Raw genomic sequence first — 15730 nt, 5'->3', positions numbered from 1 at the left:
TGCGGCAGTAGGCTCTTATCCGCTGCAGACACGCAACACCCTCTGAAGAATGGTCTCCACAAACACCAGCGGGGAAGGAGCTCTCGAGAGTGTGACGATGGGGTATGAGCGGGCCCAGGGAAACGTGGGTTTATTCTTGCTGTTGCTTGTCGTCCGTGTCACGGTAGCACCTAGGGGCCTGAGCCTGGGATCAGGGCCTGTTGTTCAAGGCTCTGTCCTAACGCACAGCTGAGGGGTGGGCATGATTCCTCCTGATGGGAGGGGGGGAGGGGAAAGCATGGAGGGTCTCTGGAGCTGACCCCGAAGAGGGGCAGAATGAGATCTCCTAGGGACCAAAAGGGACAGGGTCAGAAGGGGCCCAGCAGGCCTTGAGATCAGGTTAGCACCCAGGTGCCCCAGTCATGGCCCAGGCTCCCATTGTGCCAGGTGCTGTATATTTTCTTTTGCTATTAGCTGTATTACGGTAGTGCTGAGGCACCCGAGTCATGGCCCGGGCCCCCACGGCGCTAGGTGCTGTACATGTTTATGGCTATTAGGTGTATTACGGTAGTGCTGAGGTGTGGCGCTGGGTGCTGTGAGCCACTATGCCGTGGGGCAGGGCGGGCCACCTCGCCCTCAGGCCTCCCCCCCACCTCTGCATGCCCCTCGCCCCTGGGCGTGGGGAGGGTGATGATGGGGGCAGGCGGGATGGCTGCTGACATCTCTCTCGCTCTCTCCCCAGGCAGTGGCGGCGGAGACCTGCATGCCCGGCGGGAGGCGGGATGAATTCCTGAGGAGAGGTAATTGCCAACGTGCCATGTGCTCGGTGGGGGCAGGGCGAGGGGCGGGGGCATGGCCAGATTTGAGGTGTGAGCGTGGCCTGAGATGGGCCCGGGTTGCACAGGGCAAGCCCAGGGCAGCTGTGCTGTGCTTGTGAGGGCATCGCAGGGCCTGGGGTGGACCTGGCATGGGTGTTGCAGGGCCTGGTGCAGGCCTGGAGCAGGTGTGGCCCGGGCCAGGCAGAAGGAGCGTTCGGCGCAATGAGCAGCGAGGAGAAGCGCCGAGCGAGCGCAGACCCACCGCCGTGCCGAGAAGGCAGGTTAAGAGTCAGCAGTGTGCCCTTGTTGCCAAGACGGCCAACGGCATATTGGGCTGCATTAGTAGGAACATTGCCAGCCGATCGAGGGAAGTGATTATTCCCCTCTATTGGGCACTGGTGAGGCCACACCTGGAGTATTGTGTCCAGTTTTGGTCCCCCCACTACAGAAAGGAGAGAGTCCAGCAGAGGGCAACGAAAATGATTAGGGGGCTGGAGCCCATGACTTACGAGGAGAGGCTGAGGGAACTGGGGTTAGTTAGTCTGCAGAAGAGAAGAGTGAGGGGGGATTTGATAGCAGCCTTCAACTGCCTGAAGGGGGGCTCCAAAGAGGATGGAGCTCGGCTGTTCTCAGTGGTGGCAGATGACAGAACAAGGAGCAATGGTCTCAAGTTGCAGTGGGGGGGTCTAGGTTGGATATTAGGAAACACTATTTCACTAGGAGGGTGGTGAAGCACTGGAATGGGTTCCCTAGGGAGGTGGTGGAATCTCCTTTCTTCGAGGTTTTTAACCTCTTGACAAAGCCCTGGCTGGGATGATTTAATTGGGGATTGGTCCTGCTTTGAGCAGGGGGTTGGACTAGAACCTCCTGAGGTCTCTTCCAACCCTGATATTCTATGATTCTAAAGTTGAACGCTGGGCACATCCTGATGAACCTGTATAGGGCACGACGGCGCTGGGAGCCGCCCAGACGCCTCTCTGAGAAATGTGCTGCATCACTGCTAGGCTAGACTCTGGGGTGACCCACTGGCAAGTGTGTGTGATATTTGCACAGAAGAGGGTCAGGGACGGCCCTCCCTTGGAAGCATTAACTCAAGCCATAGCCATTCGTGCTGTTAGCCCCGGAGGACCCCAGTTCGGTCCTTGGGATGCCAGCCACGGAGGTGGGCATCTTGCCAATACTTTACAACATTATCCTTATTGATTATTGGAATCCGAAGATTCTATGTTTGACTCCTGGCTGTCTCGCCAAACCTGTTACCCAGCGTTTTTAGAACCCAGAGCAGCGGTTCCTTAATTGTTTTGTTTGAGGCGGCATTAGGAATAAATTAATGGGAACGCGGAGCTTTTGGCTGATGAAAGACTAAGCCTGCTTTGATTTAAAATTATAATTCATTAGATTTAAGCACATATAGACACAAGCCATAGGTTTAGAATATTTTAAATAATTCCTTAGCATTTGAGATGGTATCGCGGAATTAATTGCAGGTTTGCAACGTTCAGTTGCAGGCACGGACTAGGACCCTATTGTGCCCGGAGCTGTACCTTTTTATTACTATTAGGTGTATTACGGTAATACCTAGGCACTCCGGTTATGGACCCGGCCTCCATGGCACTACACGCTTTACATTGTTGTTGCTATTAGTTGTATTATGGTTGCACCTAGGAGCCCCAGGCGTGCACCAAATCCTCATGGTGCCAGGAGCTGTACATTTTTGTTGCTATTAGGTGTATTACAGTAGTACAGTAGCCCCACTGCTGGGCCAGGGCGCCTGGTGCTGTACAGACACAGAACACAAAGCCGGTCCCTGCCCCAGAGAGCTGCCCATCTAAACAGATGAGAGACAGCCCAAGGGTCGTGTCTTGGGACGGAGGAGGGTGGCAGGCTTGTTGTGAGAACCCTCTGCCCCCTGGCTGATCAGTGCCATGTTAACCAGCCTGATGGCCCGTGGAAGGGGTCTGCGGAAGGAAATGCCGACAGGAAATGAAGCAATGGCAGAGAGAAGGCACCAAGGGTAACCCATTTCCCAGGCCCTAGAACAGCTGGCTGGTGGCTGCCTATCTGGCTCTGTCCCGGGCTGACTCCTCCCAGGGTAGATTAGTTAAACCGTATTACAGCCCTGTGTGGACGCTCTGATTCAGAATTATAGGGGCCTTAATTCTGTTCAGCTTTATTCAATTCCAAAGCCGCTCCTCGGGAAGGAGCCTTTTGTGCCATCATGGAGAATCCCCCTCCCCCCCGACTCATGTCTGCGGTATAGGTGCTATGACACGCAGTCCGCTTCCATCCATCAGGGGACAGCGCCCACACCCTCCTCTGCCTCGTTACTCCACTCGTTGGTATTTTACGGGATTGCATTATCGTGCTTACAGGATTAGTGCCAGTGCCGCTGCAAGGAACAGCCAGCTCCCACTTCTAGCTCGTTAGGCCTTACGAGAAATTAATTGTCCTATCTCCGGGGCTCAGAGCTGCAGACAGCTGTACGGGCTGAGGAGGGGGCGCACCGCGGGAAAGAGCCGCGAACCCCACTCTATCTATGGAAGGGTCGGGAAGCCAGGCTGGGTAGAGCAGGGGGTGCTGGGAGTCAGGACACCTGGGTTCTGTTCCTAAATATAGCCCCTGAGAACAGCAGGTGGGGAGGACAGTGCTTCTGTCCCAGCTCCTCCATAAACAGAGGTGTCAGTGCAGCAGGCTCTGAACGTGGGCCGGCTAAGATGTGTGTCTAAAGAAGCACCCCTGGGCGCAGCGTGGCGGCTGTGTCCCTGATGTGCCATCCACCGGATAGCCGAGCGGCAGGTGGCAGGGTACAGCTTCCCCAGTCTGGGAAGTGTCTGCGGGGCTAGAAGAGGGACCTGGATGGACCCCAGTAGAGGCACTGCCCCTCAGCACTGCCAGATCCGGGGCGGGGTTATGCCAGCAGAAAGGCATGGATGGCTCTTGTTTGACACTCAGACCTCAGACCCTCAGACCTCCCCGCCAGAATACAAGTCCTGCCAGCACTGCATTTGTAACCCCCCGCCACAATAGCAGCCAGCAGTGCTCTCTTCAACTCGTACCTCCCCACCACAATAAAAGCCCCATTAATGCTCTTTCTGTACCTACCCCCACACACACACACCCATAATGGGGCAGGGTGCTGGGGTAGCCAGCCAGGAACAATCAGCCCGGCCTGTGCCCTAATTTGCTGCCTGCCAGGACTAATTGGGATTTCAGCCAGCCTGAGAAATGCCTGGGAACTACGGGGAGTAAGTGGCGCTGGTCTGGGGAAAGGGCTCCTGGGAGTCAGGGCTCTGCCCCGGCGTGGCCAGGCTGAATGGGAGCCCCTCGGCGCGTGGGAGGTGGGTAAAGAGGAATCTGACGAGCGACTGTTTGTTTGCCTGGCCTGTTGCCCTGGGAAGGGATTGCACACCAAGAGTGACCTGGGGAAGACCAAACACCTGGGGGAGGGGAAACTGAGGCAGGGCATGCCTGCACCGCCAGGCTTGGCCAGCAGTGGGTGCGCCATGGTAGCTGAGCCTGTGACCCCCCCGCCATAGTAAAAGCCCCAGCAATGCCCTCTGTAGCTCCTATCTTCCCCCCATGATAAGGTGCTGGGAGGGGGCACTTGGGTTAGTGGGGGGAGGGTCTGGCTCCCAGCCGTGGGGAGGGGCTGTGGCTGACCAGCTGTGCTTAGCAGGGCAGTGACTGTAGCCTGTTCCCCCGCCCTCCATTTCTCTCTCTTTCACTCCATTTCTCTCTCTTCCCCTCCATTTCTCTCTCGCTCGGTGTAATTGATTCTCTTCTCCTTGGGGAGAGCAAGAGAGATAAAGGCTCAGAGCCGGCCGCTGACTTCGATCCACATCTGCCTGGCAACAGCAGAGGTTGTTTTTGTCCGCACACAGGAGCGGTGTTCTAGGGTTTAGATCGCGGGCTGGCTGGGAGCCAGGACTCCTGGGTTCTATCCCTGGCTCTGGGAGGGGCGTGGGGTCTGGTGGGTTAGAGCTGGGGGGCTGGGAGCCAGGACTCCTGGGTTCTATCCCTGGATCTGGGAGGGGCGTGGGGTCTGGTGGGTTAGAGCTGGGGGGCTGGGAGCCAGGACTCCTGGGTTCTATCCCTGGCTCTGGGAGGGGCGTGGGGTCTGGTGAGTTAGAGCTGGGGGGCTGGGAGCCAGGACTCCTGGGTTCTGTCCCTGGGTCTGGGAAGGGAGTGGTGTGTAGAGGTTTGAGCCAAGCCAACTGGCTGTCAGGACTCCTGGGTTGCATTCTGGTCTTTCGTGAAACTGTTCCACATTAAGCAGATGCTTACGAGCTTTCCTGGAGCTGGGTTGGGCAGCTGCATGTGAGCGGCAGGATGGTGCCGAGCGTAGGGCGCTAGCATCTCGGCTCTCCCACAGATGCGCCTCCTTGAGCAGCTGCTCTGTGCCTCAGTTTCCCCATCAGTACAGTAGGGATCCTGTGGGGGTGGGGTAGTGTGAATAAATACACTGCAGCCTGGGAGGTGCTCAGATACTGCAATGACGAGGAGCAGAGGCTCTCACTCACGCCCGGGGACGGCAGCTCCCCAGAGGGGGTTAAAAACGTGAGGTGGGGGGATTGTAGGGTATAAGGAGCCATAACGACTCAGGACCCTCCCTCCGTTGCATGGTGCTTTCTTCCCCCCGCCCCTCGAATTGCCAGTGAAACAAGATGATAGTAGAGCCAACTGGGGCTAGGAATTTGCCCCCCAGATCTCAAATCGCAGCTGTTTGGAGCGGGGTGGTCCGTGCGGGGCCGAGGGTGAAACTTTCCCCATCACCTGTGTTGGATGATGATTGAGTGTAGCACCTAGAAACCCCGGCTGTGAGCGGGGGTGGTGGGGTCCCCCCTCGGGCCGGACGCTGTGTCGGACCTTGGCTGAGGACCTGTCGGGCTGGCTTCTGCAGAGACCCCTGCCGCCAAAGAGCTCACGGCTTTGACAACTAAAGACTGAGAGGGGAAACTGAGGCAGAGAGCAGCGTCATGACCTGCCCAAGCTCACCCAGCAGAGAAGTGACAGAGACAGTGATTTAGTCTGGGGATTGGTCCTGCTTTGAGCAGGGGGTTGGACTAGAGACCTCCTGAGGTCCCTTCCAAGTTCCAACCCTGATATTCTCTGAGTCTATGACTGGAACCAGGTGTCCTGAGCTCTTCTGCACTGGGTCACAATTTCTCGCAAGTGTAATCTTATTTCACAGCAGCTGCGTGGCCCAGTGGGAAGGGCACTGGACAGGCACGCGGGACGCCTGGGTTCTAGCGCTGGATCTGCTGCTGACTGGCTGCTCGCAACTCTTTCTGTGCCTCAGTTTCCCCAACATGCAAAATGGAGATGCTGGTGGCAATCTCCTTGGTCAAGCAGTTGAGAGCCTATGGTTCGCAGTGGGGCTCCCCTTAGTTTGTTGGGGGTGGCTTTGGGAGTTCGTAGCTACCCCATGCACCAGGCTTAGTGCTGGCAAAGACACTCCCTGTCCCCCAAGGGTTGCGTCTCCAAGGAAAGGCTGGTAACATGACGGGACCTGCCTGGCAGGGGCCTCCCCATGCCGGGGATCTGCAGCTGGGTAGCTGAGATCTCCCTGGCCAGGAGTGTGGGGAGCAGGCCCCTCAGAGACACAGCCAACCAGGTCTGAGAGTCAGGTGCCCCTTTACCCGGCCATGGTGCCATCTGGCCGGGAGGCGCGCTGTGGGGTGGGGGCATGGGAACGGGGGTGCTCGGGGACAGCGGGGCTGGGCTGAGGACCTAGAGGGACGGATGGAGCGACAGGGTGGAGGGGACAGGCTTGAGCCAGTGGAAATGACCAGAAATTCTGTGATGAGTTTCCAGGCCTCTGCCTTGTGGAGTGTGTGGTCAGTGCGGGGCCGAGGGTGACCTCTGCTCGCAGCCATCTCACCAGCCTCTGTGGGGTAATAGTGCCTGGAGGGTGGGGCCCCCAGCTACTCCAGTCCTGGCCTTTCCCAGCAGGGCGCGCTGTGGGGAGCGGGGCGGGGCACTGGCTGTGGGGGGAGCTCTCGGCTGCTCCAGCCCCGGCCTCGCCCAGCAGGGCGCGCTGTGGGGAGCGGGGCGGGGCACTGGCTGTGTGGGGAACAGTCCCAGCCTCTCCCAAGAGGGGGTGCTGACTCTGATCCAGTCCAGGGCCGGGGACTGGCTGGCTCAGGGAATGGAACATGGGGCCTTTCCCCTCCAGGAGACGCCGGCTCTGAGCCTGGGCGGCCGATGGGGGCCAGGGCCGTGATGGAGTCGGCTCCGTCTCCTGGGCCCAGTCAGGGCCGTCACACTCGGCTGCTCCGGATAAAAGTCACATCGCAGCTGTCAGCTGCGATCCCATCACCAGCCTGCCTGCCGGGGTGCAGGCTGACAGCGCAGCGCAGGGCCGTGACTAGACGCTTCGGGGTGGGGTGGGGAATACAGGTGGGTCAAAGCCGCCCTCCCCCCCTGGAGACAGGATGAGGGGCTAGCCAGGTGCCTGAGGGCGGCTGCTTCTCATTGCCCAGAGGGTTTGCATCAGCCCCTACTGGGCACCTGAAAGTCACTGGAGAGAGATTGTGTGGGTGTCTTGGGATATGTGCCTAGCCCGTGTTTTGGGGGGTCTCCCAGGGTGAGGCTGTGTGCCTGGCTCCACAAGAAGGGTAAGAACCCCACAGTAGCAGATGGGGGACAATCTGTCCCCCACATTCGGGCTCGTGCTGGTCTCTATTAGCCAGAGACTGGTGTAAGCACCTGTTCTAACCCTGGTAATTTTTCACACCCGAGCCATGCACAATCCCTCTCTGAATCCTGACCTGCGTGGGATTCATGTGGCTGTGAGTTCCACAGGCCAATGGCGTGGCGTGTGGAAAGGGACTGGCTTTGAATGTGTCCTCTTTCTGCCCAACATCCCTTCGCCCTTGGGTGACGAGACGGGGTGAGCCAAAGCTCCTGACCGCCCTTCTCCCTCCCCTCCTCGTGGTTTTGTAGCCTCTCCCTTCTTATCCGTCATGTGGGAGGCGCCTCCTGCCTCAGACGGAGTTGATATCTACTTCAGAGAAATGTGAGCAGCGGTGTGACGGGGGGCTGTACTTGTCCAGAGAGCCAACAGTCCTTCCCCACCCCTGATAGCCTTGTGAAAAATAGGGGAAACTGAGGCACACACAGGCTTTATAAAAATATGACAGAAAATTCCCACTTTGTCACAGTCCATTGCCCCAGAATCGGGGGGGGGGGGCACTCTCTGAAGTGGCTTGGTGGGAGGAATCAAGTCACACTTATGGCTGAAGAGCATAGTGGGGAAACTGAGGCACTGTGTCTGGGCCACAAGGAAACTGGTATTTAAGGATCTGAAGGTTTCCCAGTTGTTCCTGTTTGAGGGTTTTCTGAAAGGGTGGGGGAGGAGATTTTTTTTTTTTTTTAATATTTCTTCACCTCTGATCGTGGGCTGGTCTCAAGGTAATTCTATTATTAGGTAGATGACGGTGGTGCGTAGAGGGCCTGATCAAGACTGGAGGGGTCCCTGTTTGTTCTGGGCACGGGGGGGGGGCGGGGAGGGGGAGTTGCATTTGTACACAAAGATCAGTAAATGTCTGTGTCAACGGTGAATTGGGGGGAACACGGAACCTGAAAGGTACAACCCACAGGCCGTGATTAGAAATGGAATTTCGCCGCTGTACAGAATGATTGATGCCCCGGGACAGGGTATCAGGGTATCACAACAGGCTTTCCTGACTTTCAAATCTATGAAAAAGGGAGGGATGGGAGGGGCTGATTTTAAAAAACAATGTTATACGGGGGGGGGGGGCAGTGACTCGAAAATGTTTCCTTTTTTTTCTTCCTGTTTTTGAAGATAGAAATTTTCCCAAAATGATTTTTTTCATCAAATGATGGGATATCCCCCCCCCACCAGTAAAAAAAAGGTTTATTTGTTTCTTTTTTTGTTTTTTGGAAAATGACAAACCATGCAAAATTAAACCAACAAACAAAAATCCCAGCAAACCACAAACAACTGTCCAATAAAACAAAACAAAAAACAAACTTCCGGGTGGGGGGAGGGGAAATGAGGAGGGTTTTGGGGGGGGTTGGAAAATCCCAAGCAAATCGAGTGTGAGGAAGCGACCCAGGGGGTGTTGACCGTCTTGTCACCGCTCATGATTTTATCCCAAGCCTGGCAATGTCTGGTGTTTTTCCTTCAATCACCAGCTCCCGGAGCCACGAGATCCTGTAAGGATTTAAGCTTTTCTTTAAAAATAAGCTAGTGGTGGCTGAGAAAAACTTGGCAACGGGACCCCTAACATCTCAGAAACCGGGAGGCAACTGAAAAACAGAATCTGCTATGAAGCTTAGCTGAGTGTAAACCCTCATGATTTTCAAGCAAGATCTCACGATTTTTCCAGAGGCGGGACTCATGATTTTCCACCCCTGGAAAAAGATCCTTTGCTCGGCAGTGAGATGCAGCTGTCTCTGGGGTGGGACACGGAGGCGGTTTATACATCCAGTGCTGAGACGCAGCTCCCTCTAGGGAATGGGCTGCAGCCGCCTGAATACTCAGACTGGCTAGTAGCGGGGGACAGGGCTTGGGAAGCAATTTGCCGCTGTAGGTTTGTCGCCACTGATTTTTGTGTCTCTTGCCCGCAGAGCCCGGGCAGGGAGGAAGCGAGGGCCAGTACCATGGAAAAACTCCTCCTGCCCCTTTTGATGCTCGGCACCATGGCGAAAGGTCAGCACTGCCCCGGCCGCTGCATCTGCCAGAACATCTCGCCCACCCTGACCATGCTGTGCGCCAAGACGGGGCTGCTCTTCGTGCCGCCGTCCATCGACCGGCGCACGGTGGAGCTGCGGCTGACGGACAACTTCATCACCATCATCCGGCGCAAGGACTTCTCCAACATGACCAACCTGGTGCACCTGACCCTCTCCCGGAACACCATCAGCCAGGTGATGCCCTTCGCTTTTGCCGACCTGCGCGCCTTGCGCGCCTTGCATATGAACAGCAACCGGCTGGCCTCCCTCCGCAACGAACACTTCAAAGGCCTGGGCAACCTCCGGCACCTCATCCTGGGCAACAACCAAATTAGCAACATCCAGCCGGCCTCCTTCGACGAGTTCCTGGCCACCGTGGAGGACCTGGATTTGTCCTACAACAACCTGGAGACGCTGCCGTGGGAGGCCATCGGGCAGATGGTCAGTCTGAACACCCTGACCCTAGATCACAACCTCATCGACCATATCGCCGAGGGCACCTTCTCCCAGCTCCACAAGCTGGTGCGTTTGGACATGACCTCCAACCGGTTGCAGAAGCTGCCCCCAGACAACCTCTTCCTCCGGGCTCAGGTGCTCGCTAACGTCCGGGGCTCCCACCCGTCCACCTTGACCATCAGCTTCGGAGGCAACCCCTTGCATTGCAACTGCGAGCTTCTCTGGCTCCGGCGTCTGACGCGGGAGGATGACCTGGAGACCTGCGCCTCTCCCGAGCACCTGATGGATAAGTACTTCTGGTCCATCTCCGAGGAGGAGTTCATCTGCGAGCCGCCCCTCATCACGCGCCAGTACTCCACCAAGGCCTTTATCATGGAGGGCCAGGGAGTCAGCCTCAAGTGCAAGGCGGTGGGAGACCCCGACCCCTCCATCCACTGGATCGCCCCCGACGGCAAACTGATCCACAACACCACGCGCGCCACGGTCTACGACAATGGCACGCTGGAGGTGCACATCACCACGCTCAAGGACAACGGGGTCTTCACCTGCATCGCCTCCAACGCCGCCGGCGAGGCCACTGCCCCCGTGGAGGTCTGCATCGTGCCGCTGCCGCTGCTGGTCAACAACACGGGCCACATGAAGGAGCCCGACCCCGGCTCGTCCGACATCACCACCTCTGCCAAGTCGGGCGCCAACGACACCAAGAACCACCTGGAGAAGAAGATTGTGGCGGCCGAGCTGACCTCCACCTCGGTGGTGATCCACTGGCCCTCGGAGCGGCACATTCCCGGCATCCGCATGTACCAGATTCAATATAACAGCTCCCTGGACGACTCGCTGGTGTACAGGTGAGGGCTGGGCTGGCGGATGGGGTCTATGGGTCATCAGCAGGGCTGGAACCAGGGGCATTAGAAGCAGGTGCTAAAGAAGAGCTACTGGTGGCAGTAGTAGGTTGTTATCCTCTTAATACCAGCCCCAGCTTGTATGCGCCACTGAACGAACAGGTGATGCACCGGGTGTAACTGGCCTCTCTTGTCCACGGGTAGCCCCACTGACCTCAGTGCAGCCTGAGGCAGAGGAAGGATAGGAGAGAGGCCGGATACAGACAGACTCTACTCACTACCTCCCAGCCCGCGCTGCCCTGTGGCGCCACCAGGGGGTCTCTCTCAGTTCTGCCCTTGGGGAAATGCCGTGGAAATTAGGGGAAGCGTCACTGGCTGGAAATTTCCGTGGGCAGGGGATGGGGGGGAGGGAGCTGTGGCTCACCCCAATGCCAGGGTGAACCCGCGCCAGGAGCAGCAATGCTGCGGGGAGGGTGGGGGCAGCGCAGAAGGCTTTGAGCTCCAGTTACCTGGCTCCATATAATTAGATTTCCCAGAGCGACAGGTTCAAATCCCACCACCGCTGACTCAATTTCCACAGCTTACGAGGCCCAGCTTTGCTTCAGATCCAAACCCCTCTGCCCAAGATTCCCCCTTCCTTGTGCCCCAGTTGGCTGTCGCCCTCCACCCCAGAGGTGGCTGCATTCCAGTGGCGCAATCCAGGCTAGCGTTGAGGTGAACGGCACCCGAACTCTTTGGTTATCACCAGTAGTGAGCCCGGCCACGCGGCTGGAATCTGTTTCAGGGGATGGAGGGGTTTCCAGTCCAGCGAGCTGCAGTATCCGGGCCCTGTGACTCCACTCCTGGGTGGGATTAGCAACGGCTGGGTGAGCAGGGTGTGGGAGCGTGGGGAGGGGGGCCATAGGGCAGGGAGTCGATGGAGGGGAATTACAAAGGGTTAATGGCTCCCTCTGCATCCTTTGAAAACAGGGGCAGTAGTGTGTGTGTGTTATAAGCCATTACCCTGTGTGTGTGAGCTCCCCAGTGTGCATGTGCGTGCGTGTGAGCCACAACTGTGTGCACATGTGTTGTGACACTCTTGTGTGTGTGACATTACTCTTTGTGCATAGGTAAGTGCAGGAGTGGCTCCCCCTGCTGCTCAGATGCAGCCACCTCTGGGGTGGGGCATCACAGCTGTTTATACAGGAAGCGCTCCCCCAGTGCTGAGGTGCAGCCACCTCTGGGGTGGAGCAGTGAGATGCAGCTGTCTTTAGGGTGAGGTGTGGGGGCTGTCACAGACCAGAAGCAGAGCTGTACAAATAACTGATTGTTTGGTTCGCTGGCAGTTTTAAAAAAAATTGGTAGGGGGGGAGGAAAAATTGATTCCGGACCAACTGAAATTAAAATGTGTTTTGAATTTTTCAGCAAACCAAAAAAATCATGTCAGGTCAAAGAAATCAGTTTCTTTCAAATGTGAGGGATTTTTATTGTATGTTCTAAATTTGACGGAAATTTCCAAGCGAAAGGTCAAAAAAGAAAAGAAAATTACGACACCTTCAGAATTATTATTACTACTTGGCTGATTTTCATGACACAAACAGGTCGACGAAACTGGCCCAAACCTAGCACTTCTCTGAACCTGTTTTTTTTATTGCTATTAGGTGTATTACAGTAGCCCTGCGGGTCCCAGCCCATAACTAGGCCTCCCATTGTGCCAGGCGCTGTACATTTTATTGCTATTAGGTGTATTATGGTAGCACCTAGGAGCCCTAGTTGTGGGCCAGGACCCTATTGTGCTAGGTGCTGTACATTTTATTGCTATTAGGTGTATTACGGTAGCACTTAGGCACTCTAGTTATGGGGTTGGAGCCTTGGGATCCTACCGTAATACACCTAATAGCAATAGTATGTACATTACGGCAGCCCGGAAGGCCCTGCCCCATAAATAGAGTGCCTAGGTGCTACCGTAACACCCCTAATAGCAATAAAATGTACAGCGCCTAGCACAATGGGGTCCTGGCCCATAACTAGGGGTCCTGTTGTGCCAGGCGCTGTACATTTTGTCACTGTTAGGAGTGTTACGGTAGCACCTGGGGCCCTTAGTTCTGGGCCGGGACCCCGCGGCGCGAGGTGTTGTTTGAACACAGAGCAGGAAGATGGTCCCTACCCCAGAGAGATTTATGGGGTTAGGGTTACATCCCTCGGCTGTGCCAGGGGGCTGTGGCCTGGGCTACGGGGCAAGGGGCTGTCCCAGCCTTTAACCAGTGTCTTCCCTCTCCCCCCCAAGGATGATCCCCCCGTCCAGCAGGGCCTTCCTGGTGAACGACCTGGCGGCGGGGCGGGCCTACGACCTGTGCGTGCTGGCCGTCTATGACGACGGGGTGACGGCGCTGACGGCCACCCGGGTGGTGGGCTGCGTCCAGTTCACCACGGAGGGCGAGACCGCCCAGTGCCACGCCCTGCACACCCAGTTCCTGGGCGGCACCATGATCATCATCATCGGCGGGATCATCGTCGCCTCCGTCCTGGTCTTCATCATCATCCTTATGATCCGCTACAAGGTCCACAGCGGGCACGAGGGGCCCAAGAAAGCCAAGGTCAGCAACGTCTACTCCCAGACCAACGGCGGGCAGCCCCCGGCCTCCAAGCCCACCGAGGACAAATACGAGACCTTCCAGGAGGCAGGGCCCACGGAGGCGGGGCCTACGGAGGCAGAGCCCAAGAAGGACACACCCGCTGCCCCCGAACCGGACAAGAGAGACCCCAAGCCGGGTGCAGACCTCCAGACTGTGGCCCTGCTGTCCTCGGAGGAGGGCCAGCCCGAGGGCAGTGTGACCGGCTCCTTGGGTCTCCTCCGGGAGAGCGGGCCGGGCGGCCAGCACCGGGCCACGCTGGGCAGCGTGGGCCTCTTTCCCCGGGAACTTTCGAGGACTCACCACCACCGTCACTCCTTCGACGGGGACTATGCTCTGTTTCAGAGCCACAGCTACCCGCGCCGGGCACGGACAAAACGGCACATGTCCACGTCCCAGCTGAACGCGGAGGACTGCCCGCTGAGCCAACGCCGGGTCATCTTCAGCAGCACCGAGTGGATGCTGGAGAGCACCGTCTGAGACGGGCCCCGGGGGGGGAGCTGCGGGGGTGGCAATTTCGTCGGGCCCGCGGGGGGCACGCACGGTTCCCCGGGGGCGTGGAGGGGACGGCTCCGGTTTCACCCACCCGCCCCGGACGGGGGTCCTGCGCCGATCCCGCCGACGCCGGCTCTGGTGCCTTAAGGAGCGGAGACGGAGGACAGAAATGAAAAACCCCACGCGACGGACGGAGTGAAGGCAAGCAAGGAGGGGACTGCCCGGCTGCAGGGAGAGGAAAGGGCGTGGGGGGGCTACGGGATGAGTTTCGAGAGACCCCCTCCACCCTGTCTGCGCCGGGCGGCGCGGGAAGGATAGAGCAGGACTAGCAAAGACACATGCACAGATGACACGAAATTACAAAGATCCTTTTACCTTGAGTAAATCTTTATGCATTAATAACTGTCCGGGACGGGGGACGGAGCAGAGTTTAGTTCCAAAATAAACCTATTTCCCCCTGCCCCCCCCCCAAGTGTTTCTGGGAAGGGGGCGACAGGCGCCCGCTCCCTGACACAGACTGTGGGGGGCCTATTTATTGTATCTGGCTGGTCTAGATCATTTTCTGTGTTCGGTGTATTCAGTATCGAAAAAGTCATCGCCCTTTTTCCCTGTTATTCCAAACTGTACCCCACTCTAGCAAACTCCCCCCTATGCCCTGTGCCCTCCCGCTCTTCATCCACCCCAGTCCCCCAGCAGTATCCCATTCCCCCATCATCCCTCCACTATCTGTCCAAACCCCAGAGCCATCCCCCAGCCCCCCAGCAGTACCCCATCCTTCCCCCACAACCTCCACAGCTGTACCCCATTCCTCTCCATCCACCCTAGCCCTCACAGCTGTACCCCATTCCCCATCCATCCCCCGGCCCCCCAGCTATACCCCTTTCCTCTTCATCCACCCCAGCCCCCCAGCAGTTACCCCATTCACCCACCATCCCCCCACAATCTGCCCAACCCCCAGAGCCATCCCGCATCCCCCACCATCCCTCTCAGCCCCCCAGCAGTACCCCATTCCCCATCCTTCCCCCACAACCTCCACAGCTGTACCCCATTCCTCTCCATCCACCCCAGCCTCCCCACAGTACCCCTTTCCCCCACCATCCCCCCACAATGTGCCCAACCCCCAGAGCCATCCCCCAACCCCCCCCCCTCCACCCCCCTCCTCCCAACCCACCCAACCCCTCCACTGTACCCCATTTCCCGTCATCCTTCCCCATCATGACTTTTTAAAAGGAAAACGCTGTTTGAGTGTCGAACACAAGTTTTTACATTAAAAACCTGTGCCCTCTGCCCCCCCGACCGAACCTCCTTATTTTCTCATCCCCCCCGATCCCTCTCCACCCCCACTGTCCCCTTTTGGGGCACAGCCCCCCCTTTTCAGGAGGTGATTAAAACCTTTTATGTGTGAACTGCAGCAGGGTCCGGCCTGTGTCTGTCGTGTCGGGGGTGGGGACTGGGGGGCAGGCGCAGAGAGCGAGGTGGGGGAGGGGATGGGGGTGGTGCCCAGATGTGGCGAGGGGGGGCACAGATGGCAGAGGGGGGGTGCCAGGGAACAGGAGTCTGAGGGCAAATCCAGCAGTGGTGTGGGGGTGACAAGCGACCAGCTGGGATCCAGGCAGGTTGGGGTAGGGAGCAACCTGGGTGCTGGGGGGCTACGGGTAGGCACGGAGGCTGGGGATATGGGACTATATGCAAATCATACTAATTAACAAGCCCAAGAGCCGAGCAAAGCGGGGAGGGGGGAGCCGGTTCTTCTGGACCCTGTCGGCTACATCCTTTGTGCCCATCTCCCGACCCACCGGCTCCGCTCCCGTCCTGCCCGGCTGGCGGA

The 15730-nt window shown here is 57.8% G+C and overlaps 1 protein-coding gene across 1 annotated transcript; it reads left to right on the top strand.

Annotated features, from left to right (window-relative positions):
• Window positions 1-640: 640 nt before the first annotated feature.
• On the top strand, window positions 641-14724 carry LRFN1 (leucine rich repeat and fibronectin type III domain containing 1). Its single transcript, XM_034793074.1, has 3 exons — window positions 641-779; window positions 9393-10801; window positions 13062-14724. The coding sequence occupies exons 2-3, from the start codon at window positions 9426-9428 to the stop codon at window positions 13885-13887; spliced, it is 2202 nt and encodes a 733-aa protein (XP_034648965.1). The 5' UTR covers window positions 641-779; window positions 9393-9425; the 3' UTR covers window positions 13888-14724.
• Window positions 14725-15730: the final 1006 nt, after the last annotated feature.

This window comes from Trachemys scripta, chromosome 16 (assembly GCF_013100865.1).
Source record: "Trachemys scripta elegans isolate TJP31775 chromosome 16, CAS_Tse_1.0, whole genome shotgun sequence".
NCBI classification, from domain to species: Eukaryota; Metazoa; Chordata; order Testudines; family Emydidae; genus Trachemys; species Trachemys scripta.
The sequence above is the reverse complement of the archived record's forward strand: the minus strand, read 5'-3'. Positions and strand labels throughout refer to the sequence as shown.